The 27170-nt window shown below is 39.7% G+C and overlaps 1 protein-coding gene and 1 long non-coding RNA gene across 3 annotated transcripts in view; one reads left to right on the top strand and one right to left on the bottom strand.

Moving 5' to 3' along the window:
- LOC310687664 overlaps positions 1–5734 on the top strand; it is an 8608-nt gene extending 2874 nt beyond the window's left edge. The window contains exons 2-3 of the long non-coding RNA XR_014516524.1: positions 1–2888; positions 5238–5734. The exon at positions 1–2888 is cut by the window's left edge and continues 1120 nt beyond it. This is a non-coding gene — a long non-coding RNA (uncharacterized lncRNA). The remainder of the gene's footprint in view (positions 2889–5237) is intronic.
- Positions 1–27170, bottom strand: part of TMCC3 (transmembrane and coiled-coil domain family 3) — a 93512-nt gene that overhangs the window by 48698 nt on the left and 17644 nt on the right. The window contains exon 1 of one of the 2 annotated variants that reach the window (XM_083463024.1): positions 21935–22161. The exons of the other annotated variant lie outside the window; for it this stretch is intronic. Within the exon in view, the coding sequence (XP_083319150.1) occupies positions 21935–22003 (69 nt within the window). The 5' untranslated portion in view covers positions 22004–22161. Of the gene's footprint in view, positions 1–21934; positions 22162–27170 lie in introns of those variants that run through there. 2 annotated transcript variants of the gene reach the window in all.

The following is a 27170-nucleotide window of genomic DNA, read 5'->3' as shown; positions in this document are numbered from 1 at the left end:
ACCGCGTGTTGAGATTCCTGCATTGCAGGGAGTTGGACTAGATGACCCTCAGGGTACCTTCCAACTCTATGATTCTATGAATAGGGGATTAGACGGATCAATGTCTATGTAGTCATGATGCCAAGATACTACGTCTAGTATCAGAGGTGGTACAGTGCTGAAATCTGAATGCCAGTTGCTGGGCAACAGGAGCAGGAGACCCCTGTTGTGCTCATGTCCTGCTTGCAGGCCTCCCACAGGCATCTGGCTGGCTACTCTGAGAAATAGATGGGCATTTGTTCTGATCTTGTAAAGCTCTTCTTATGTTTGTAGGATGACCAGAAATGTGGGGATCAGGAGTTCAAATTCACAAACACAATCTGAATTCTATCTACTCATAACAGTTATTGTGATGCATGCATGCTGGACACCTGCACAGAATTGTCTAATAATAATCTGAAGGACATTTGGTTCAACCCTTCTGTAAATGCAACAGTGTTATCCACATTAAGTACCCTTTACAAACTAGCTGGTATGATCAAGGCTGCAGCGTGTTCAAATTGTAAGCAGAAGCAAACATGGTGCACTATACAACTTTGTTTTCAAGCTTCAAGTAACAGCACCCATGAGACATGCATATATATATTGCACCTGCAGATGCTCAAGGGGTTTAATTCAGATTTTGAAATATTCCCATAATTGCTTGCATGGTTTACTAGCCATTCTGTGCGTAGGAAATACCACAGTCAGCAGTTAATTGTGCAGAATCAAAATATCAAGTAAGCTGTGTGGAAACATTGATAGCATAAAGAAGAAAGATAGCTCACAGGGCAGTTTTCCATCTGTATGTATAACTACGTATATAATATCAATTGTCTTCTCCTTTCAGAAAATTATTACCATTTCACTGCATATGCTTGTGGATAGATAGCAGAATTACCCTCTGTAATGAGTGCAACCTGGTTCATAGAAACTTTAGGCCTAGTTCCACAAACAGCTGTTGAGGCGGTAAAGCTAGGTCCAGACAGTGCAGGCATGAACTCATATGACTGAATTCTCCTTCCCCAATTTACATTAAATCCACAGGGAATTTTTTGTATGAAGGATCATTTAATCATGTACTCCCATCTGCAGTTTGAGGTAGTACAGTTCAGACAGAGGTTTACTACCTTATCTGTTGTTGGTTTTTGGAAGAAGCAAGCCTTAGTGTGCTACCAATGAAAGATGGCATATGAACTTGATCAGAAGCTGCCAGGTGTATGCACTTTGCACAAAACTAGCTGTTTAGTCCTGTTATGTTGGGTGAGTTTCAGTTAGTAAGGCTTGAGGGTGCAGACAAGGTGCTTGAATTGGTCAGGGCAGCCACTTGCCCCCTTGGTTGATAAAAACTAGCAGGAAGGGGGCAGTTGGCTGGGCCAGGGAGATGATTAATGCCTCCTTGTGAGAAAGAGTGGTCCCTGCCTGCTTCAAGCAGGCAATGGTAAAACCCCTCCTCAACAACCCCTCCCCGGATTAAGACAATCTAAGTAATTATACCAGCCAGTTACCAATATTCCTTTCTTGGGCAAGGTTCTTGAGCGGGTGGCTGCAGACTAGACCCAGGTGCTCTTGGAGAAAAACGGTTTTCTAGATTCATTTCAATCAGGGTTTAAGCTGGGTTTTAGCACAGAAACTGCTGTGGTCACCCTGTATGATGACTTATGTGGGGGGACGGGGGGGGGGACGTGTTCTTGTTCATTCTCCTTGACCTCTCAGTGGCTTTTCATACCATCAACCATGGTATCCTCTGGACCATCTCTTTGCTTTAGGGGTGGGTGACACTGCTTTGAGGTAGTTCCAGTCCTACTTGGTTGGTTGTTTCCAGAGAGTGATGCTTGGAGTGTGCTCTTCAGTTCCATAGAAGCTTTAATGTGGGGTTCCTCAGGGTTCTATTTTATCCCCCGCTGTTTAACATCTACATGAAACCACTGAGTGGGGTCACTGGGAGTTTTGGAGAAGGTTAGCAGCAGTATGCTGGTAACACGCAGCTCTACTTTTCCTTTACATCTGCAAGTGTGGCAGTGGATGTACTGGACCGTTGTCTTGCCTTGGCAATAGACTGGATGAGAGCCAATAAACCGAAGTTCAATCCAGATAAGACTGAGGCACTGTTAGTGGGTGGTTCCTTAGACCAGATGGGTGGGACTTGATGGAGTTACAAATCCCTCTGAAGAAGCGAGTATGCAGCTAGAAGGTACTTCTAGATCCACTGCTGTCACTTGAGGCTCAGGTGGCCTTGGTGGCATGGAGTGTCTTCCATCAGCTTCAGCTGGTGGACCAGCGCCCTGTCTGGTGTCATGGACTGGCTGGATGCAGAGGAGTGGTGCGAGGCACAAGCTGGGGAACCCCCAGGGGAAGAAGGCTCAGAGCCAGGGGATTGGTGGTGGGATGACCATGAGTGGTCAGAGGGAGAAGAGGGAGCAGATTGGGGGGAGGTGGTGTTGGAAGCTGATGAGGTAACAGGGTTTAGTGAGCAGGAACAGCTCTGGCTATGAACCACTGCATCACAACTAAGGGTTCTTATTACTGTATGAGCTCTCTGTTGTTGACAGAAAAAGCATTTCAGACCTTATCTGTTTGACCTTGTATGACAGATAATAGCCACTATGCAGGAAATCACAAAGGTTTGACTGTCCATGCTTTTCTCATTTTCCAGTACGCTATGATCACAAGGAAAGTAACTTTCAACCGAATGCTGTTTGGCCTGCCATGTAAATAGCAATAAGCTGCAGCAACTATCAGTGCCAGTTCTGTATCAGCCAAGGAATGAGCGGCATGGCTGTGTGACACAGGACATGCTGTATTTCACAAGAACACTATCAATGAACACTCCAAGTAACTGTCATCCTTTCACGATCTCATTAAATGAGGTATTCCAACTGCTAAGGCAAATGCATCTCTCAGTCTAATACAACAGACACAACACCATTTGCTATTTCCCCTAATAACCGAAAGTAATCATAAGCTGAAAGCAACTGGCTTGCATTATATTTATGAATCTGGATTTACTTTTCTCACCTATGTATAGAAAGTAAAAGCTAAGCAGAGAATAAAAGAAGTTCTTCAAGTTTGGGTTCATACCTTTGTTGTTGTTGTTTAGATTTGTATACCACCCTATACCCATTAGATCTGAGAGTGTTTCACAACATAAAAATACACAAAATACATAATTTATATTATTTACGGTGTGCACGTGAGGGCGGGCCTCTTCCTAGAAGAGATTGCAATTTAAAACTTGCCCATGGCAGGAAAGTAAAGACTGGGGTAAACAGGGCAGCAGTATATGATTCTTTCTGTTGCATGTGCTTTGACTTAGGCCGCATTCACACCATACATTTAAAAGCTCTATGATACAGTAGTACCTCGGGTTACAGGTGCTTCAGGTCACAGACTTCCCTAACCCAGAAATAGTACCTCGGGTTAAGGACTTTGCTTCAGGATGAGAACAGAAATTGCGCTGCGGCGGCACAGCAGCAGGAGGCCCCATTAGCTAAAGTGGTACCTCAGGTTAAGAACAGTTTCAGGTTAAGAACGGACCTCCAGAACAAATTAAGTTCTTAACCCAAGGTACCACTGTACTACTCTAAACAGTTGTGGCTTCCCTCAAAGAATTCTGGAAGCTATAGTTTGCTAAGGGTGATGAGAGTTGTTAGGAGACTCCTACACTTCTCACAGAGCTACCATTCCCTATGAAGAGGGATTGACTGTTAAACCACTCTGCAAATTGTAGCTCTGTGAAGGGAATTGGTGTCTCCTATGTACCACTACACATTTATTTTACAACCTTGGGATCAGACCTAAAACCAGCCATTTAGCATGTTAAAACCATTAGTCAAAAACTGGATAAAATCATGGCCTTTAGATAATGTGTGCATAGTCCATTTTTCTGCAAGTGATTTTCCCTGGCTTGCTCCACATTATGCAAATCCTCCTTTGAAATTAGAAAATCACAGTTCTGTAACTATGTAACCTATGTAACAGGGTAATAGAATGGGTAATGATGCATTAAGTAGTCTTGTGTAATAGCCTATTTAAAAAGGAATAGTCATAGAGGAAATATCTGCATGCTGTACATTACTTTAAGCACTTAAACTGCTAAAGCCCAAAGGTGTATTGGAGGTGTCTCTCTAAATCTCCTAACACAGAAATTATGAATGTGTGTTCATTGCATTTAATAAGGGTTTAGTTTCCAATCACACTTTATTTTGTGGCCCAAACATTCAATGAATACTTAAATGGAAAACAGCAGATAATCTATTTCATGCTACATACATTTGGAGTTTAAATGAACTGAGGCCATCATCAGCTACTGATTCTCATAAATGCAAAGTCCATGTCCCATTTTACAATTACTGCCAAGGGAGCTCTCGACTTTGCCTGCATAGGTCTAAATGAGCTTTTCAAGTCAGATGAAACTGCTGCAATTCTACATTTCTGTAACCAAGATCATATGCTTTAAAAAAAAAATCCAGTTGTGTCTATTGGATTTCTATAGAAGCCTTGTTCATATTGCACTGATGAACTGCTGAATTGTAGAGAGACACAGCGTTAGCAATTTACTGTTACACTGTAATAATTCAGGAACAACTTACCAAAAGCATCAAGTTCAAAACATATTTAAAAGGCTATTAACTAATGAATTACATATCTTTAGTGTCTACAATACCCAACACTGCTGCATTTATCTCAATGCCCTTTTAAAATGCTCCAGCATCAACTGAAATTGGCAATAGAAGTATCCAGGACTTCTTCCATTTTCTAAAAATGTTTGCTGTTTTATCACTGGGATCAACTGAATGGAATAACCAACAGACTAATTAATTAACAGGCCAATTATGTTTTTACTCTTTTATGCAAGGACATTTCTTTCTCAGTTTTTCACAGTACCTAAGCATACATCTCAGTATTCTAGAAACAGGAACATCTGCCCAGCCCTTGAAAGGAATCTCAAGATTCCTGCTAATTTAATGTTATTGACCTCATAGCTACTTTCCCCTCAAGCAGTCTTGACTCTTTGAGAAATGCATTGTTTTGACAGAAAAGCAGAGTTTGTATCATTAACATAATGTTTTAGGTTTAAAAATGTCTTAAAACTGGCTAGACACTACTAGAATGTCAATGAAATTTACGTTTCTTGCTCTCTGCCACCTGTTTAGACTTGGTTCTTGTAAACTGTGTTGGGAATAGTTTTATCATATCCATACTTCCCATAAATATAGCATCTATGACTTAGCTGGACCATAAAGAAGGCTGATCGCTGAAGAATGGATGCTTTTGAATTATGGTGCTGGAGGAGACTCTTGAGAGTCCCATGGACCGCAAGAAGATCAAATCGATCCATTTTTAAGGAAATCAGCCCTGAGTGCTCACTGGAAGGACAGATCCTGAAGCTGAGGCTCCAATACTTCGGTCACCTCAAGAGAAGAATCCCTGGAAAAGACCCTGATGCTGTGTAAGATGGAGGGCACAAGGACAAGGGGATGACAGAGGATGAGATGGTTGGATAGTGTTCTCGAAGCTACCAACATGAGTTTGATCAAACTGCGGGAGGCAGTGGAAGACAGGAGTGCCTGGTGTGCTCTGGTCCATGGGGTCACGAAGAGTCGGACGTGACTAAACAACAACAACAACAATGACTTAGCTGGATTTAGAAACTTTGCCTCCCCCGGCTTTTATAACTTAAATACAGTAAATTCATTTTTCCTGTCTGAGGGTATGTATTTGTTGCATGGAACAAATATTTAGGGGAGGGGGGAGCCAACATGTTGTTTCAGCATGCAAAGGGCAACAGTTTTTCTGTCACTCATTGCTACATGATGAAAAACTGAATCATAGTTATAATTCCGATAATAATTCCTGAAAAGAAGTATTGCAGTGATTAAATACTGAAAATCCCAGATACTCAATCAGTAATATTTTACTTACAAAGATTTTCTGAGCGATGAAGTCACCCTGTACATGATTTGTAGAGGAACAAAGATGCACATCCTTTGATAAATTTGAGAATGTGTCAACATACAGACACTTTGCAACACACCTCGTGTTGTAATCCTGCACTCATTTATGCAATTTTCAGACTGTAGATGTTAGTATTTTGCAGAGTACAAAAGACTGACAGCAATAATTGATGCTCCCATTATTTTCCTTTCAATAATAGAAATCTGTGTAAGCCAAATGTTTTTAGGATATGAAGAACAGGACTTGGCATAGATAGTGTAGTTTCAAATCCTAACCAATGAGCTCATCAACATTTCTCTCTTTCTTTCTTTCTTTCTTTCACACAGAGATATCTCTTTGAAATGAGAATGATGATAGTTATGTCATGCATTGGAGACCAAGCGCTATACATGTGATAAATAATAGCAAAATTCAGTCAAGCAAGAAAATCAGAATGACACAAGACATAAAGCCTAGTTTTCTTACAAGACAGACCACTTACAGATTTTCTCTTGTAAATCTTAACCATCCAAAGAATTGTGTTCCCTCTCTCAGATATTAAACTACATTTGTTCTTCTACAGTTATGATAGAAAAATGACACAAGTCAGCTATCAACAGTGGTCAGATTACGACATCTTGGGGACATGCATATGAAATGCAAAACAATATTAGAGTACATATTCTGCAGTAGCAGAGATAAAACCATTGTCGAGGAAACTGTCATGAATTGCTGTTGGTTAAAGTTTCTTGCTAGTTCTTACCCTATGTAACATCACATGTCTGATTCAACAGATGATTTCAGAAACATACTCATTGTATTTCTGCCTGAAACACATTTACACTGAAATGTAATCAACCCCATTTGATTCAGACAAGAATTTTCTTCCGAGCTTTGAAATGTCACTTTTCTGTTTTGAACTTCAGAAAAGTCCCAAATTAGTTTAAATCAGGCCACCATAGTATATCTACTATAGATAAAGCAGTACTAAAAACCTAAATACATTCAACTAAAAATCATTTGCAGTATTTTAATGTCCGCTGCCCAACCAGAGTTGGGAAGTGGAGTCTCAGAGCTCCCCCTTGTGAGCTTTAAGTGTTCACAACATGGAACCAGACAGAAACAGCCTTGAGTCGCATGACCTATCTTCTGAGCTATAGTCTACCTGTGGGCACCTGTACATACGGGCTGGGGTGTGCTGCTATATTTGGAAACTGCATTACACCATATTGTCTCTTCTGTCATGATGACAGGAAAGGACCATAGCTCAGTTGTAGAGCATCTGCTTTGCATACAAAAGTTCCCAGGTTCAACTCGGGCATTTCCAGATAGATGTGGAAATGTCCCTTACCTGAAACCCTGGAATGTTGCTGCCGGCTGTTGTTGACAATACTAAGCTAGATGGACCATTGATCTGACCCAATATAAGGCAGCTTTCTATGTTTCTATGACATGGCTGGTGCAGATGTTGCTCCTAAGTATATATAAGTAGGGAAAGATTTAATAAATAGGCCATTGGTGTGTATTTGATATTGCTAGCCCAATTCAAATTCCTTGAAGTACCACCTGTCTCCATATGAGAAGGCTGCCATACACCTGGATTTTCCTGGACATTACCGGGATTTCAAAGGCAAATCAATCTTAGACAAATCTTAGACAAATCAATCAAAAAATCACGGGGTTGGGGTTTTTTTGGCTCAACAACTACCATATGAACCTATTCATATATTAAGATACTGTATTCAGTACAGCACCACCTGCAGGTGCCCTATGGCCTTTCCAAGTTTCAGCCTCAGTTTAGAGACCCACATCCAGCGCCTCACTGCCTCCAAGCATGTGTCTAGCACTTCAAACGCCTCTCCAGATTCACATGGAACAGAGAGACAGAGCTGCGAGCCATCTACATATTGATGACACTCCACTCCAAATTTTAAAGTTAGATTTATATTTTAACAGTTTTATACAGTTTTATACTATCAAGTGCCCTGGGAATATAAAACTGATAGGCAATATAAATAGATTCAAAAGAAGTAAATATTGATTGAAGCCAAACTATACATCAAATACAGTTTTGTGTAACTATTCCCAATCTTTTTTGTTTTTAAATAGAAAGCGGCATGTTTGGAGCATGGGGGAGTGGCTGCTTGACCCTTTGCCTTCAGGCTTAGTTAAGGAGTCCCTCCTTCTAATTTCTTTTGGGTGATGGGAAGATTAAGTGGCGAAATTGCCATCCATGCTACTTTTTTCTGGGGGGGATGCAGGGGTACACATACATTTTGTGAATCTTTGTACTTTTGTCCATTTACTGTATTTATTTTTCCCGATTTGAACTATGAAATGGTGATTTTCTTGAATCAAAATGAGAGTACCCCTAAAAATTTTTTTAGAAAAAAGTGTGTGTGTGTGTGTGTGTGTGAGAGAGAGAGAGAGAGAGAGAGAGAGAGAGAGAGAGACAGCAGGGGAGGTTTTATGGGACAGCTTGCAATGAGCCCACTAGGCAGGCAGAATCAGCCAGAAGCAGATTGTTATTAAATACAGTGGTGCCTCGCAAGATGAAATTAATTCGTTCCGTGAGTTTTTTCGTCTAGCGAATTTTTCGTCTTGCGAAGCACAGTGTCGGGAAAGTTTTGGAAAAGCTTAAAAAATCACCAAAAACCTCAAAAAAGGCTACCACACCGCGTTCTATGAGTTGCTCCTCGAAGTCAAGTCGCAACTGTATTAACGGTGTTAAGAAAAAAGAAACAAACTTGCAAAAAGCGCAAGACGTTTTCGTCTTGCGAAGCAAGCCCATAGGGAAATTTGTCTTGTGAAGCAGCTCAAAAACCACAAAAGTCTTTCGTCTAGCGAGTTTTTTGTCTTGCGAGGCATTCGTCTTGCGGGGCACCACTGTACTCTGGGCCCAAGCTCTATAGGACTTTTCAAAGGTTATAAGCTTGAAAATATACCAAAGTCCAATACAGACCTAACAGTACTGGCAAAATATGCTCCAAATAACAAAGCCCTGATAACTTCCTGGCTACAGCATTATGCACAACTGTAGTGTACTGTGGTTTCCAAACATTCCTGAAAGGCAGCCCCTTGCATGTGCATAACCAAATCTAACTAAAGCATATGTGGTAGTGGCCAGAGCTGTGTTCTCCACGAAAAGTAGCAGCTGGCACACCACCTGGAGCTATAACAAGCTGTATTTAGAGTGATATCCAGTGGTGGCATCCCACTTGTGGCAATGGACTTCCACCTACACAAATGGTACTTCCCCTTCCTGTCCTCCCTCCCCTTACCTGCTTCCCTCCTCGGCTGAGCCCTCTCCCCTGCAAGAACTGCTCCAGAGAGAATTTCAGCAAGAGTAGCTTCCATGATAAGCTACTCTTGCTGAAATTCTCTCTGCTACACAACGATTATTAAAGATGCAGAAGTCCTGTCCTCTCTCGCATTTGGCAACCCTATCTCCAATCAAAACAAAGGGAAGCAGACAGAAGAGAAAGGTGGGTTTTTAAAAGGCATATTGATAATAAGGAAACTCTGTCACTTAGAAAGGAGTTTAGTCATCCATGGAGAGGCTCGGGACAGGACAAAAGTCATGCACCACACCCTCCCTCACTCCCTTAACACAGCTTGCACGGTTACACGTCTTATATTGACAAAGTCACTATGCAGATCCAAGTGCTAGGTAACAGCTTTCAGTGGAAGGGCTGCTTTGTTTCTCTATGAAGTATACACATAAATGTTCACTTTCTTGAACATTTCCAAGTGCGCCACAGGTTGTTTGGAAGTCATCAGTGTGGAAGAAAAATGCAAACAAAATGAACTAGCAGCAGTCAAAACATTTTAACTCATTCAAATTTATCAAGGCAGCACAGAATAGGAAAGCACCTGAAGATTATTATCTACTTCTTTGTACTAAGGTAAAAAAAGTCCATACTTAAAACAAACCTGACAGAAACCACCAACATACAGCATGTTAAAGACATAAAACAAGAAGGATCAAAGTACATGATATCTGAAAATTTTGTGTTCTTTAACCATTCTGCTTCTCTTATAGGTTTAAATATCTATTTTTAAATGGCTCAATTTATGTATCCTTATTCTTTTATTTGTTGAGTTTGGATTAAGTATCCTCCTGTTCTTAACAAATTTTAAGAGTCTTTTCAGTGAAGTGCACATAGTTAAAATAAAGTGTCTTAAATGAACAGATGTAGTATGAATATCTAAGTACGTTACCTGGCCTTATTCATCTGTGGTTACTTATAATCAGTCTTTAAACTTTAATACTAAATTACTGGGTTCAGTGCAAATGCCACATTAAGCACTTACCAAGACCACAGAGACTTGGTTTCACCTACCAAACACATTTTTTGAAAGTGTTATCTTATTATCCCACCAACTAAACCATAGCTTTCCAAGCTTTTCATGCTGGTGACTCACTTTTTATACATGCATCATTTCACAACACAGTAATTCAGTTTTACTAGCAAACTTGAGGTTAAACTAACCCCTTTCCAGGTGTGTTTGTGCGACACACCTACACACTGGAGCTAGCACACTTAACGTGCCACTACACACAGTTTGGAAAGCTCTGAACTAAACACACTCAGTTGGATCCAGTTATTCATGCTTTAGTCTCAGTGATTTTGATGGGACTAAACCCTGACTAATTTAGTCTGGCTTTAAGCCATTAGTTGGATCCCACGGCAGCTAGACAAAGTGATTCATGAGCTCTGTGAAATGTAAGTCCTAACAGAAGTCACTCTTTAAAATTAGCTTATGTTGCTTTGGCTGAAATTCTCTGAAAATGAAACTCCTTCTGAACTCTTGACACAAACTTGCAGCTCATTTATCATGACATCGGTAAATTTAGAGTTGAGTGTTTGGACTTGGACTTAGTTTTGCCTAGATAACACATTCTCTGATGTCATAAGGCAATTAGAGCACCTGGGAATTTCACTGGCAGTAAAGTGAGTGCACTGCTAAGGCACCTTCCTTTCATCACTGTGAAATGCACTACATTATGAGAGCTTTGCAAAGCACTTTGAGAGCAAAATCATTCAGATCCATGCTGAACTTGTTGCCATAATTGGTTCATGTTCATTGGAGGTCTCTAGAGCATCAGTGAATTACACCTAGTGGGATCAGTTTCAGCTGTTGCAACCTGAGGCAGTGGATATGATGCTTGCAGCAATGAGGCAAACAATGTGCCCTCTTGGTCCATTATGGCTCATAAAATCTAGCAGGAGGAGGTTGACTGGATGGCACAAGGGAGTGGTCAGTGCCTCATTGCAGGAGAGTGTTATGCCAACAACCTTGAAAGAAGCAGTGATGAGGTCTTCCCTGGATCCAAGTTTTAGAAAACTACCACCCAGTCTCTAATATTCCTTTCCTGGGCCTTGAAAGTGGTGGTTCCCCGTTTGAGGATCGCCCTCGCCAGTGAAGTGTTCTGGTGCCCATAATTATTAATTTTCAGGAGGAATTTGAAAACCTCCCCATATACCCAGGCATCCGGTGGCCAAAGAATACTGTCCCAGTCAACCAGGGATCACTAGATAGAAGAATGTTTAACTGGAACTGATGTGGATGTTTTTAACTTTTATGCTTATTGTTATAATATATGCACTGTTGTACATTTAAAGTGATGAAAAGTTCACAGATGTCCTGAGTAGGTATACATTAACCATCCAATAGAACTCTCCCAACACCCCCTGGAGATTTATACTGCTCATCTCACTGCGTGTTTTTGCAATGGGAATTAAAACTGCCCTCAGATATTTTGGCTGCTGTGAGTTTTGTTACTGTTTATTCATATTGCTTTACTGGTTTCAACGTATACCACTCTGACCAACACTGCTCCAAGCTAGTGCTTAGTAGAACATTGTTTTTCCTCAGTGCATAGCAGAGATTGGGAACCTGTGGCCCTCCAGATGTTGGGACTACAACTCCCATCATCACAGATTATTGACCATGCTCACTGGGGCTGATGGGAGTGGGGAGTCCAATAACATATGGAAGGCCATAGGCTCTGCACCATTTATGTATAGGAAGCAGTTTGCAATGAAGGATTTCCTCTTTTTGTATACACATTCGTTTATGGTCAACTTCCCCCTCCAGTCTCCCATTTATGATCTTCACTATTATACTTTCTGACCTTTCATAGAATCTCAGTTTGTTGGTGTGTGCTCAGTGCAAAGAGTTCATGACTCAAGGGAGTAAGTGCATCACTTACTCCCACCAGTTCTACATGCATAACCTAGAGAAGTTGAGAAAATCTCCAGGGTACCTAAGCATCACATCAGTTACGTTCTATTGAGTTCCCATTTCCAAGGCAACAGATGTGTTTCTTCTGAGGAGAATAAAGATCTTAGAGTGGGTAACATAATACCAGGGAAGTGGAGGGGGCAAACCCTTAGAAGAGATCTTAATCTCAGATGGATCAGCTGATCTACAACTGTCTCATACATGACTGGATAAGTATTAGTTTTTAATTAGTTTTTAATTTCTTCTCCTTTGGGAGAAGAAACTCCAGTTGGAAATAATTTATATAAATAAACATGGAAAAAGTGAGGGCATGGGGATTGTTGTTTTTTTACGTATGAGCTGGTAGAGTTTATACAGAGGAGGACAAGCAAATGCTGTGCTTGCTTGTAGAAAGTTGCCCATGCAAGTGCTGCATCTCATCATATACCTCTTTCAAGGTAGTGCCAGGATATGGTGACGGTTGCCATACTTCTGGAATTTCCCGGACACATGTGGAATACTGCTGTCTCTTGCAGTGTCTAGGTGGACAACTTTGCCAAAAAACAACTTTTCTGTCCAGATTTTCACTGTTTGAAATATGGCAACCCTACCCTATGTGCCGACCAGGTTTAAACAAACCTACTTCTGTGGTGGAGCACAATAGAAGATTCCCATCAGAATCATTCCTATGTTCAGAACTGATTGCCATATTTATGGTTTTATAAATACAGTATAATAAGTAAATGTGAATGTATCTCTCTAGTACATAAAGCTGTGGCAAAGTTTGAGCTGGAAAGCAGGAAGTTCTGAAACAAAAACAGCTAGATAACATCAGCCATCTCATACTGAAGACACATTCACCTGGCTGCTAATTTCACTACAGCAAGCCTGGTCTGGTTTCACTGAGTCACACACAAATACAGAGTTGCCTATCCCAGCTAAATGTGCCAATCTGAGCCAATCTAAGCTAATCACCGTAGCTTGGTGTTACTTCCCTTACAATCATCACCCAATCCACTGGAAACGAAGGAGTGTTGATTTTTACTCAATGAGTTGACAAATGCAATGTACTGAAATGGGAATTGACACACCTTCTAGGCAGTCAGTCTGACATATCTCTGATTCATGCATCACACATTTATTCAGTTGCCACAGCCAACTATTTCTAGGGGCATTTTGCACTCATTTACACATAACATAGTTTTGTCCTTTAACCAAGTCAATACAGACAGCACACATATATAGGTGATCAGGGACCACGGGCAGGTAATAAATCAAATTAATAATAATAAATAATAATAATAACAGTAGTACTAATAATGCTTCAGTGAAGGTCCATTCTAAGGGATTTTGTATTACCATTTAGGTAGAACACATCATCTTTCCTTTCTATGATGTGGCAAAACGCATAAACCAGTCCAAAACTCTGTCTTACCTACTGGCTGCAGATTGTTAAGTGACTCCATTGTCATTTGCAGATTCTCCCAGCCACCTATTTGGGAGAAAGTTTAAATGGCCCAACCGCATGACTGGGGGCTGCATGCACAGGCCTTTCCCAAAGAATTGACATTGTGCCTGAACAGGATTCAATGGGAAAGCCCCACCTATGTAGGTGGGTTGTTTAAAAATATTGTCCCAGTCAGGGTAAGCGATGTGGTTCCCATATGGCTGTGAAAACATCTAGAGAACATTTGACTTCTGGAACAAAGACTTGATCATTTAATATAGGGTAGACATGACTTCGTCGCCAGGCTGCTCAGTTTACAGTGACGGTTCCATTCATATGATAGCTGCTCCTAATTTAGAGCAAAATCAGATCAAAAGCTCATTAACTGGAAGACAAAGGAAATTTTGCTTAGCAGGGAGACAAATTAGATTTATTTTCTTTTGTATAGTTGATGGACTGTTTGCCTTACAGGAAGAGTAGGTGGTTGACTATGACAGCAACCTAATGTCTGTTTCTAATTTAAAAACATGCCATGATTTGAGGGGCCCATCTATTTGCATATTTGCATAAAGCAGCATAATTGCAGAACAGGTGTTGACTGATCACCAATGCAGTCTACAGCTTAGTAATCTTAGCATATTCACCCTATAACTGGAAAAGAATGATCATAAAGAGCACATAATTGCTGCCTGGACACTATACTTTAAAAGCCCCTCTGTTCCCATTTGCAAATTACTACCTATGAGATCCTTATGTCGTACAAGGGGGCAGATGGCAAGATTCAAATATGAAGTGCCTTATGCTGAATCAAACCATTGCTCCATCAAGCTTGGCAACTGTCTACTCTACACCAACTGGTAGCCAGCCTCCAAAGTTTCAGACGGAAATCGTTCCCAGCCCTATCTGCAGACACAAGGGATTGAACTTACAACCTTTGGCATGCAGCCTACATGCTCTACCACTGAGCTACGTGCTAGGGGAATTTTCTTCCATTCCTCTGGTGGGGTTCAAATGCCTGAAACCATGGTATGAAGTGAGTTTCTGATTCCAGAGGACAATCTATTCAACTTCCACATAGGGAGGATTTTTAGCATACATATTGACAAGTGAAATGCCCACTTTTCCTACAATACCAGGACTATGAAGACACCATGTGTACACACTCCACACCCACACTCATTTCACCTAAGTGTGTGAACGAGTGCAAAACAACATCTTTTAGAAAACAACTATTCTGAATCCTGACATTTTATGCCTTCAAATAGCATGTTCTTATTAATCCTACACACGTCAATGGGACAAGGCACTTACTCCAATGTGTTTTCTTATCATAGCTGTAATGCAGTATGTCGGCTTTTTGAGGCTCTTTCAACTTGTGCAGATAAAAGTGGGCTGGTCCTTTCTAAAGTGGGTCAGACCTGAACAAGCAGTAAGCAAGGCAAGGCATAATCTCAGTTGGAAAGAATTATTTTCTTTGTGTTCATTAGGATGAAAGCAGCTTCTGTCCCATTTTGGACAATAGGACTTTCATAGTGGTAGGGAGATAATGGGAGAATTAACGGCATTAGCCCAGAAATAGCATTCAACAGTCCGCAAAGTGGCCTACAGTAATAACTATCTTTCACAATGTTCCTGTGAGGCAAATAAGTATGTACTATTAGACTGATATAGAACCTGTTTGCTGATAAAGAAAACCTATCCAAGACCCATATTTTTAGTAGTAGCCTCTGGGGATGAATTCCCAAATAGTAAAAACGTTCAGGAGGCTGCATTGCAGGCCTGCATTCATGGTTCTTAGCCTGTGGTTGTCAGAGTGGGAGGATAATCTCCCAAAGGAAGCAAAGGCTGATAGAAAAAGAAGAAGCTGGATTCTTCCTACACTGTTCCACACTCTCCGTTCCCCAGCTTCCTTTTCCCATCTGATTAAAAGAAAAAACACAGAACTAGCCAAAAGCCTTCTACAATATATCATTAACAGCTGGATGAGCTGTGTCCACTCCAGTGATTTATTGCTATACAGAGAGAGCTGCGAAGAAGCCATGAGCTCAGTGGTCTTGAAAACCTTGTTCTCTAAATCTAGATGTGCTCTGAGTGACTGTGGCTACCCACTAGTAATGGGAATGCCATCTGCAGTAGAAATGCTTAAAAGGAAGTTACACCTCACATTCCAGGGTGATGTCCTGCCATAAAAAAAGACTCTTGGACTTAGTGAGTCCTGTCTAAATTTGCCAAAATCTCATCCATTTCTTACTCTCTTTTTTCCCCTTGCAGTTCCTACATATTGTGCCTTCACTGACTTTTTCTTTCATAACCTACCCTGATAATCAGAACAGCAAATGTGGGAAACACAATATTGTGAACAGGTGAAAGGGATTCAGCTCATATGTAGGAATGGGAGAGACATACCATTCAGTCCACACTTCAAGATGAACCTAAATAATCCACACTTTCTTAAACAATATGAGAACTGCATAGCTCACCCTTCAAAATTTGCACTTCTTCAAATTTTGGAACATGGTTTCTGATTTTTGCAATGCAATTCAATGCAGCTGTACACAAATACTGTGTACAAAAATGCATACACTGAGGTAAAGTGTGTGCAAAAATACATATATTAGTGAAAACAATAGACAAAACACATTGTATCAGAGGAAAGTGATTTGCAGATTTTTTGTACTTTAGGCAGAATTGTATACAAATGTGTATATTAGACATAGCTGTCAACTTTTCCCTTTCCCTTGCGAGGAATCTTATTCGGAATAAGGGAATTTCCCTTTAAAAAATGGAAAAGTTGACAGCTATGATATTAGAGGAGATATTCACCAAAAAATGCGGGTGAATTTTCATCAGGGCTTATTTCATTTTCTTTTTTAAAATCACAAACTGGTGTGGAAATGTGGAAAACTGATCTTAAGGTTGGGAAAATGGGAAACTGAATGAAACAAAAACTGATAGATTCACCCATCACTATCCATAGCTGAAAGCTCCATATCAGTGAAAGGTATTCCAAGGAACATTGCATCCCATTACTGAGACTACTGCCTTCAAACACACACACATAGAAAAGCACAGGGAGAAAAGTTCTGTCCAAGACCTTTGCCTGCTCAGTTAATTTTGTCTTTGTAGGGAGTATTTTACATAGGGGGAAATGTGATCACCCACGCAGTCTGAAGTGGTAGCCCATTCTACCACCTCTTTCTGATCAAAATAACCTACCGTAACCGATAATACAAGAAGTTCCTATAAGATAACAAACTCCATGTTGTTAAATGAGATACTTTAATTATCCAAGAAATGAAAATTGTAAGAAAACATACTTTGTAGTATGATAAAATCCTGATTATTAATATCAACAATTATAGAATCATAGAATTGTTGCATTTGAAGATACCCCAGTGGGGGGGTCAGCTAGTCCAACCCTCTACAATGAAGGAATCCTGCTGCAGCTCAAACCACCAACCTATGGTTAAGAGCCAGACACACTAACCCATTGCACCACAGACACCAATATCCATAATGATATCATGTTTACAGTTTGTTTTATTTGTATGTTAACTTTAACATTGCGTGACTCTTTCAAACGCAGAAGCTGTTTCTATGGCTGAAGCTTAAAACTAAATGTTATGCTTTCTTGCTTTCAAACCCTGTTCTTGAGCAAAAATATGTTCTCTCTGCATAGCTACAAGGCAAGAAGGAACAGGATTGTTTGCTCTGAAAAGACATTCAATATGCTTTCAAAAACATTTTAAGAATGCTCTCCATTTTATCAAGTCAGATGCCTGCAGGAATATCTTCTTAATATGGATTTCAAATTAAAATACTGTACTGCTATTGAAGGATGCAGTCCATCAAACCCTGGTTCTGCAGAACTTCCATTCAGTTGAAGATTCATTTTCAAGAGACTGAAATGTGAAAAGCCATTCCTAAATATATACAGTTCTACAGGGGAAAACCCTGATGGATAGAGGACAAAAATGCACATTATAGAGAATATATCTGTTCACAGTTGATGAAAGGAACGTTGAAGTGCTATTCCAAGTCCAGAGTCTTGCATGGCCATGAATAAATTTTAAAACCATATTACAAACAAATTTAATACCGAATGGTCTTGCATCCATGTACTCTGACAGCAAGAGAGAAGCACAAAAGCACTTTAAGCGAGACATGTGAATATCTGTCATTCTTCATATTCTAGTTTTTCAGGCATCGAAGAGTCTGTATGCATGCATTCATCTATATCTCAGGGACTACCATACTAAAAGCAAAGCCTTCTCAGCAGTGTCCCTCTCTGTCTAAGGAATGCTTTCTCTAAAGAGGCCTACCTGCACCAGGAAAAACATCCTCCCATTTTAATTAACATTATTATAAACTATTATTAACACTTTTGTCTCTATTTTTGTCACAGTTGGGTTGTTTCTAGATTTTATTGAATAGTTTTAGCTTCTTTGTGACTGGGTAATTTGATTGTGGCTGCTAACATTTATGTTCTGTACTGCTTTGGGGATATATATATATATATGCTTTTTTTAAATTCCTTGTACACCACTCAGAGAACAAAATTATGGGAAGATTTATTGTTATTTTATTATTATTTATTAAATTTGTATACCTCCCTTCACTAGAAGATCCCAGAGAGGTTCAAAATAGGAAAATACAAAATGAGAAAACAAAATACCCAACAAAAACAAACCAATAACCCCCCTTCCATAAACACATTTTAAAATATTCTTTTATATTAAAGCTCAATAAGAAGGATTTTTAAATGTATAGTTAAAATGCAATTGCCTTTTAAGTGCAAGAATCAATGTGCTATGAGATTTGTGGCCTACCTGTAGCTCCTCCTTGTATGTGGAACACACCATTTTAAAACAGTTATTAATATATGATTACTCTTATTGTATCGCAGTAATGTCCTGCGAATCCAACAGAGACCGAGTTGCATAAAGACATTTAAATTATAGAACTTCCCTAATGAAATGTGGAATTAATCACTATAATTGCAAGTAAATGAGTGGGAACAAATGTGTCAGAAAATAAAATTAAAAAGTGGAAAGAGATTTAAAACAAAACGTTTTGACAACAGGTGGTGTTCTGGCAATCAACATTTTTATATTTCTCCTATGACATGTAAAATGAACATTGTATTCTTTATTGAAATGGAAAGAGGGGAAATTAAACTAAACTTATAGCAATGGTAAAACTATATTATACAGAGACTGCTGGGTGGAATTACATAGTTACTAGGGTTAATTTCATTTTCTCTCAATCTCATTGGCAATAGCATCTTACCATCTGATTTCCTTCAGCTCTCCATATCCAATATTCTCCTACATAAATTATGATTTGCTATTTTTTATACAGTATAGTGAAAAGCTTTGGTTTTCTGAAACGTGTTCTTATGTCTGAAAAGGGAATTTGCACCTTTCTTTTCTGGATGAGAGATTGCGCTCTGTGGGCTTCAGATGCCCATGAACACACATGAATCTAATCATTCTATGATTCCATGTCCAAACACTAACCAAGCCAGGGGCTGGAATTTACTTCAACAGTGGTGATAAGACAGTGCCCTGTGCCTTCACCTCAGAGTACCAGGCTATCTTAGAGGGGTGAGGGCACAGGGCAGGACACATACAGCTCTTCCTTTCAACACCTCACTGTCCCCCAGCACCTCCTGCCTAAGGGGGTTGCTTCACTCGGCCTCCTGGTGCTGTCAGCCCTATGCAAAGGTATCTTTAGCCTTTTCCTTGAAAGGCTATATATCCCATGAACATAACTGTGAATCCCATAATTGTGATTGACGAAAAAGGACTGTTTTCAATGATCAAATCCCACATCAGAGCATTAGTAAAGTTCAAAATCAGTAAAAATATATCTATTGTTGTGGTGGTTCAATTTTTTTATATCACTTCATTATATCAAAATGTTATGAGTTGCCAGGTTGGGAGGGGAAGCTAAATCCACCTAAATGTGTTATGAATTTAGTAAAAGTTAATACTTAATCAAGGTTTGATTAAAGTTTGCCCAACTCGGAAAACCCCTGGATTCAGTTATGCTGACAAGACAAGCCAGCTCAGCAAAGGACCAATGATGGCTCATCAAGTGAACCATCAGAGGGCAAGGAAAAGTAGGGGGCCCTTTTTTGCTGGTGCTAGTGGACAGAGGCAAAGGCCAGATTTAGGGTTTCAACTTTGAATGACATAGGCTTGGAACTGGTTAGCAGTGAGAAGAAGGCAGGACAGAACTCCAAGTGAGCTGAAGATGACAGGCTGGGAAAGAGACAGAGGATGGCTTTTTGCTGTCCTTTGAATCCAAGGAGGAGGCTTATGGAGGAGGCTGGACCCTCTTGGGATGTGAATGCTCTGAAATCCCTTCATTTAGGTTCGGGTTGTATATATGTGCAAATAAACCATATATAATAAAGACACCATAGTCTCTGCTGTGCCTTATTCCCAAAAGGAAACAGGTAAGTGACTGAAACCCCTGGAATCTCACACTGCACACGGAGAATGGGGTGACGTGTAACAATATATGTTTATGTTGCATCCTGCTCTGGTGTTGATTTTAATGAGTTGGTTCTAAATCACCTAATAAATATTGTAAGCCAACTCAGGCATTACAGAATTAGAAATTACATGTATAGATCATAGACTCATAGAACTGTAGAGTTGGAAGGGATCCTGAGGACCATCTAGTCCAACCCTCTGCAACACAAGAATATGCAGCCGTCCCATACGGGGATCGAACCTGCAGCCTTGGCATCATCAGCACCACAGAAGATGTAAACAGAAAAGTAATTTGTGCATGAGATTCAACTTGGATGTGGATGAAAAGAAAATGTCACATGCAGCCCTACATAACATGCTAGTAGTACCTAAGGGAAGACAAACATTTCATTTTGAAAACTGGTCCTTAGATGTTTCATCTAAATCAGCAGGGTTTTAGTGCTTAAGAATCCATAGACCCCATGGAACCTATTGCTCCACAAAGATGCAAAGTCACCAAAAGTATCCTTCACATTGCTACCAGAAACAAAGTACATACAAAAGCATAGCTTACCTCCCACCTTTATTATATTCTTTCCCACATTTTCTAATCCTATGAGGTCAAACCACACGTCAATGTGGTGAGTATTCAGTACCCAGCAAAATCAAGACCCTTAATGAGAAATTATGCACAATTTGCAATGGCACTGTTTCTTTCTGGCTTTCTTGCTGTTTTACATGTTCTTTCTTTACCTCAGGGAGAGGGAGAGAATAATTTGGAGAACTTTGAAAGCTCATTAATAACAGACTACAGTAATTGCTGCACAATTTCATCTTAAGCTTTCATCTGAATATGCTATATGCTTATAGTAGTCATCCTGCTCTTGAAGTATAATTTAAAAATATGTATGCATTTCAAATACAAATCAGTAGCGTGTTTTCCTTACATTTTAGTCATCAAGCCAAGTGTCTCATATGAAAATGTTTATAAGGTCGTTTATCTTTTTCCATAACAAACACAAACATTTCAGTTTAATCAAAAGATACAGATATCTGCACATGCTCACTTACAGTAGTTATGTAATTCAGGACACAACAAGGCATGGGATATCCAGCCATCCTGTCCGATCACTGCAGTTATATTTTATAGACAATCACTTCATTTTAACATCTATCCATTTAACACCCCAAGGTCTCAAGAGATTATTAGGCCGTCATAAGCACTTGGTGGAACTGAGGCTTGTAAACCATAATAGTACTTTTTATGAGATAATATTCCTATTTGTAATTTGGTTTTGACTGTCTCTTCAAGTCTTTGTATAAGGTAACATACAACTGGAGCCTGAAAAGACGGGAAACTGCTCTGGTGATCAATTCATAGGAATGCATTTTCCCACCTCAGGCAAACATGTATTAGTGATTTGAGTATCCTCAATTATTTCAAGGTAATATACAAATGTGTTCTAAAGATTGCATGGTTCATATATGGATATGTGCTTTTGAATCTATGATAGAGGGCAGTAGATCTATAGGCCAAATATATATTTTAAAAAATTAAATTGAATATTTAAATTGTACACCCACACACACACACAGAGAACCTTAGAAATAACAAAAGACATTACCAAAAATCTTGTTTGGGATTTTTTTCATCCCCCTCACAAAACCACACACTCCTTTGCATTGAAACTAAACAAAACGGCAGGTTAATAAAACGCACAATTTGTTTACCAGAGACCAAATTAATGTTTCTGACAGAATTTGAGAAACCTCGGTGTTCTCAAAGACATTGGACCACCATCATAATTTCTTAACTCCTTACCAGCAGATCTGCACAAGTCTTCTGCTTAAATTTCAAGCCTTCATCTGAATCCCCATCTGGGTCTGCCATTTAGTTGGTCAAAAAGAATTATTTCAGGGTCCTGGGTTTTCCTTCACAAGGCAGCCTGCACACCAGCTTGTGCCATGACTTGTACTAGCACTAGTACCTACAACAAACAGCACAACACGGCAGGTAATACCAGTTGAAACCTGTAACACAAAAACAAAGTCTGCTTTCCTAAGGAGGCAAAGTTCATGGATGGCATTTGCAGTTGATGGCCAGATAGGCTGAGCTGCTGCAAGTGACTGTGATACCAATTAAATTTAAAGTCATGTGACTTTCAGACAGTATGTAACTATGTAATACAAAGGTGTGGCAACAACTACACCAGCCCTGAATCATGCTGATTATAGAACCAGGACGAACATAAAAGACTTGACTTAATAAAGAGGAGAACACATATAAGTAGACTGCTTCCTTTCTACAATACAGCAGCTGGAAGGGCTTGTTTATTCGAATTTTTCTAAGGGCTGATTCAACTAGGCTTCTCAGAAAGTATTTGCCTGTTCTTCTGGGGGTGCTCTCAAGCTTCCCAGGAAAATATATTATCTAGGTAAGAAGAGGTGGAACCACATTCGTTTGTTAAAATATACAAACAAGCCCAGAGGACTTTGGCCATTACAGCACAGATAGCAATCTTAAAATAGCTCTGGCAGTGTGCCAGATTACCAATTTATAATCCTCTCCTAGGAGCTTCTACATTCTCAGATATTGTTCCAAACTCTTGTTCAGAGGTGAGGAACAAAATAAACCCCAGCCCCTGACACCCATCTCTTTCTACCCCTCTTGCTCATGTAGGGGCAAACCTCCAGTGTCTACTTACACCAGGTTGCTCCACACTCTATTTACATAAATTAAGGGGAAAGGTTTCTCACCCCTTTGCTATCTTCTCCCCCTTAGCTCTCTTACAAAATAGTATTATAATAATCAGCTTTTATCACCAGAAACTTCCTTGGATCTGCTGCTTGGAACAACAACAGTATCAAAACAGAATTCACCCTCATGGTAGGCAAAACAAGGGCTTCTAATTCACCGCTCAATTTTGTGGTGTACTGTACAAGTCTAAATTCCTATCTGCCTGTATACAAGAATGATTTTGGGAGGAGCCCTATTCTTGTAGTTGTATGAGAATGGTCAAACATCTGGTAACACAGTTTCCTAGATACCACTAAGAGGTGTATGCATGACTCTTCTGCAACATTAGCCTTCAAATTGCCAGACTGGTGCCTACACTTTGCTACACTAACAAACTGATACCTATTAGAAGCAGACATCATTCATCACGGCTGCAGTGCTTCTTTCAACATGTTGGAACATTTGTTAGTAAGACAGGGTAGCAAATGGGTTGACCTTATGCCGTCTCATAGATTACAGAGAGAGGCAATCAAAGGAAAAAAAGTTGTCAAGTACAATTGTGGTTCACAGAAACACTGGGCCAAATCAGCACACATACTACATAGACAGACTCATAGCATCATATAATTGCAGAGTTGGAAGAGATCCTGCGGGTCATCAAGTCTAACACTCTGCAATGAGGAACCTCAATTAAAGGCATCCCAAAAAGGCCCGTGCAGAGCTCATATGAGGCCCAGGAAGGGAGTCTTGTTAGCAACACAAGAACAGGCCTTCTCTGCAGTGACTCTCCATCTGTGGAATGGTCTCCCCAGGGAAGTTCACCTGGTGCCTTCATTATGCACCTTTAGGGGCCAATGCAAAAATATTCCTTTTTAACCAGGCCTTTGGTTGATTTTATTGACACCCTATGCCCTTTTAAAATGTGTTTCTTTTTCTTGGGGGGGGGGGTTATTGGGTTGCTTTTATTTTGATTGTGTATTTTGTGGTTTTATATTTTGATTTTATTCTGTGAACCACCCTGAGGCCTCCGGGTATAGGGTGGTATATAAATTCTAATAATGATGATGATGTTATAAATTCAAACAAAAAAGCAGCTGCAACACTGTAATGCTGCAAGCCCAATTTCTTTCATATGTATTACTCATTGGCAGTACAGGAGTTCTAGAAAATATATATAATCCACTTTCATCCTCACTGACAACTAGCCTCCATTTTTATCTATGGATTACCAAAATCACCAACAGGCTTTAACTTCTTTTCCTGGCAAGATAAATACTTGTGGAAATATTCCAAAACTAAAGGTAATCTGTTCATATCTTGAAGCAGTTATTTAGGACTGGATTCTCTCTTCTTTTGTTACAGAAAAAGAAGCTGCAGGAGAAAATATATCTAGGAAAACCAGTGTGAAATATATTTCTGCTTTGACTTTTCTGACAGCTTCATTGTTTAAGAAGGCAAGGAGCCTATGTTTTAGCAAATAATTGTATCATACTCCAAAGCCCTGAAACTGTTTTTATTTTTTTTAGTGGTATTCTTTTCCCATGCTTTCTTCTCCAATATATTTATAATTCAGATTCCTGCAGTAGGAAAGCAGGGATTAATTGTCAGAGCTAGAGGCAGAGGAGGAGGATACTCAAGACAGCACTGATCAATTCCTTTTTCACTTTTTTTCTCATCCGTTTTGCTTTTCCCTATCCACTGAAAATTGAAAGGAATCTGATGAGGGACTCAAGGCAATGGCAAAGGGCCAAACATTGCTTACAAGACAGCTGCTTGTTATGTCTTGACGTTTTGACACTGTGCTCAAATATTGCTTTCAAAAAGTTAGGGCTTGGAAATGTGAACATGGTTAGTAGCCTCACTTCTGGCCAAGACAGCGTCAGCACATGACTATTCAACAAATCGTTCCCCCAGCATGCTAATAAAATTCATTTTTAAAAAAAGCTTTAAAGTTAAACACTTATTAAATAGAGGAGGGGTGACTATAAGACTTAAGTTTAAAAGCCAAACAAATAAATTATTTATTTATTAAAACTTATACAAAATATCGTAATATATTTGCAGGTTAGATTTTTAAATGACACTTTCTGTAAACCTACCTAGATATTTTTCCTAGTCTAAGCCAATAGCCAAATACTCTTATCTTTTCCTCCCCAGCCAACTCACAGGTTTATACTGTCTTCTGTCTAGGCAGGAACTTACTGCTTCTTGTGGACAACTGCCAACAGCTGACCATTTGACTCCTACTATTCTGGAGGGCTGCTGCTGGAGTCTTGTTCTCCCTGTAGACTTCCTCAGTTTCAGCCTTCTGTTATTTCAGCTTCCTGATCTTCTTCTTTGGACAGCCACTGCCTGCTGCTGCTAGGACCTCTCAGTCCTACTCTGGCTTCTGCTTCTTCAACCGGCAAATGCTGCTGCTTCAGCTCCCAGATGCAGACTCTCACATGAGCCCTTCACATGCTCTGCCACTCAGACTTCCTTTTTGTTTTATACAGTCAGAACCCTTTTACCTATCAAAAGATTTCATTGGTTTTTAATCAAGGACTATTATCTGTTTAAGGTGGTCTCTAATGCAAACTGGCATAACAAAAAAACCTGACAAGGCACATAGTCAGCCTTTGTAGCAACATAGCTGTCCTTAGCAGTCTGTGACACCTATGTATTATAAATCCCAGGCCTCCATTAGAAGTGAATTGCAAATATTCCCTGTGGGAAACTGGCATGCACAGCAAATGCAGAATTGAACCCTGCCCATCAGCCGATGTCACACACTCAGTGGTTAACAGGCAAGCGTGCTTTTGGGGGGAAAGACCTTGTAGGCCAAATTAGAAATCTTGGTTGGCCAAGACTGGCTTACAGGCCAGAGATTGCCAACCCCTGCGCTATACAAATAATACACAGCATCATCGTAACACCTTCAGTTCAGGATAGAAGATACAATGAAATAAAAACTCCCCACATTATCGATCACCACACAGACATTCAACTTAGCACCTCTACAGTTATACAATACTAACATTGAGATCATTATTTTATCTTCTTCCTCTTCTTGAAGTTATAAGTTGCGCTATGAGCAATATCAAATCCCAGAATAGAGACAAAATCAGAGGAACACAATGGCAATGCTGTAATACTGACAGGCAACTGCAATACTGTGTGGGTTATAACTAAGAACCAAAAGCAGATTTGTTGAGTTTACAGTAACAAGATGTACTTGTCAGGATCAAATGCGCTGTGTGACACCATGCCATCTTAGATAAGCCATCTTGATCTAGATAACAGCATCCTGGAGCAAAGACACATTGAATTGAAGAGGACACATCTTGCTGATTAAATAAAAAAACGATGTGCTTAGGATGACAGCCAAAGTGCACATCTTTAAGTTGTCAGTAAAAACATACTGTTTCATCAGTTGTTATTAAAGCTTGTCAAGCAGCATTCAGACCAAGGTTTGATTATGGTTTCTTCAGTTTATCTGCACATTAGGTTAGCCAGTGACACAATATGTAGAGCTTACATCAGAAGGCAAAGACTTCTTGTTATAATGCTGCTTATTCAGAGCATTCCCATCACTGATTTGGGAAGTGAAGGACATGCAATGATAACCACATTTCATATCTACCATGTTGTTCCATATGAAATACTGTGTTTGGATTAGTTTTTCCCTATACTGTACCAGCTTTGATCCAAATTGAGAAAAAGAACCATCTGCAGTAGCTGTGTTTTAACTTGGTAATGTAGACAGCCTGAGACACATTGAAAGACCGAATTGACAATTCACAATGAAATCTAAAAGGTAGGCATAATGCTTATCACAGAGCAGCTATCTACATATCGTCACATGGCATCAGTTCTGATTTTTTTTAAATGCCATTCTTCCTGGAGATAATCTCAACCATACTATTTAATGTGGCAATGGAATAAAAAGCATATATTTTAGGTGCACGGTTAATGAACTACAGACATTTAGTAAATGCAAATTACCTGGGAAGTTGACCAAAATCGTATACACACTATACTTTAAAGCACCTTTGAAACCCATCCTTTCCTTCTATGAATTTTGGGCATTGTAGCTTACCCCTCACAAAGTTAACGCTTAATAAAATACGGTGCCCAGAATTCTTTGGGGAAAATAATGTGCTTTGAATCTGCTTTAAATGCATAGTACAGAGTGCTTTGAATAAAGAGATACTACTTTTTCCAAGTTCCAAGTTTTTCCAAGTTCCAAGCCCGCTATTTTAGCTTACATGTACGGTAATTTCGCCAGTAAATGCTTTAATCCATCCACTGAACAGCCACTGTGGGAGTTTGCTCTACAGAA

The sequence above is a fragment of the Podarcis liolepis genome (assembly GCF_965112155.1).
Source record: "Podarcis liolepis genome assembly, chromosome: 10".
NCBI lineage: Eukaryota > Metazoa > Chordata > Lepidosauria > Squamata > Lacertidae > Podarcis > Podarcis liolepis.
Note: the sequence above shows the minus strand (reverse complement) of the source record. Positions and strands in the feature narration are given on the sequence as shown.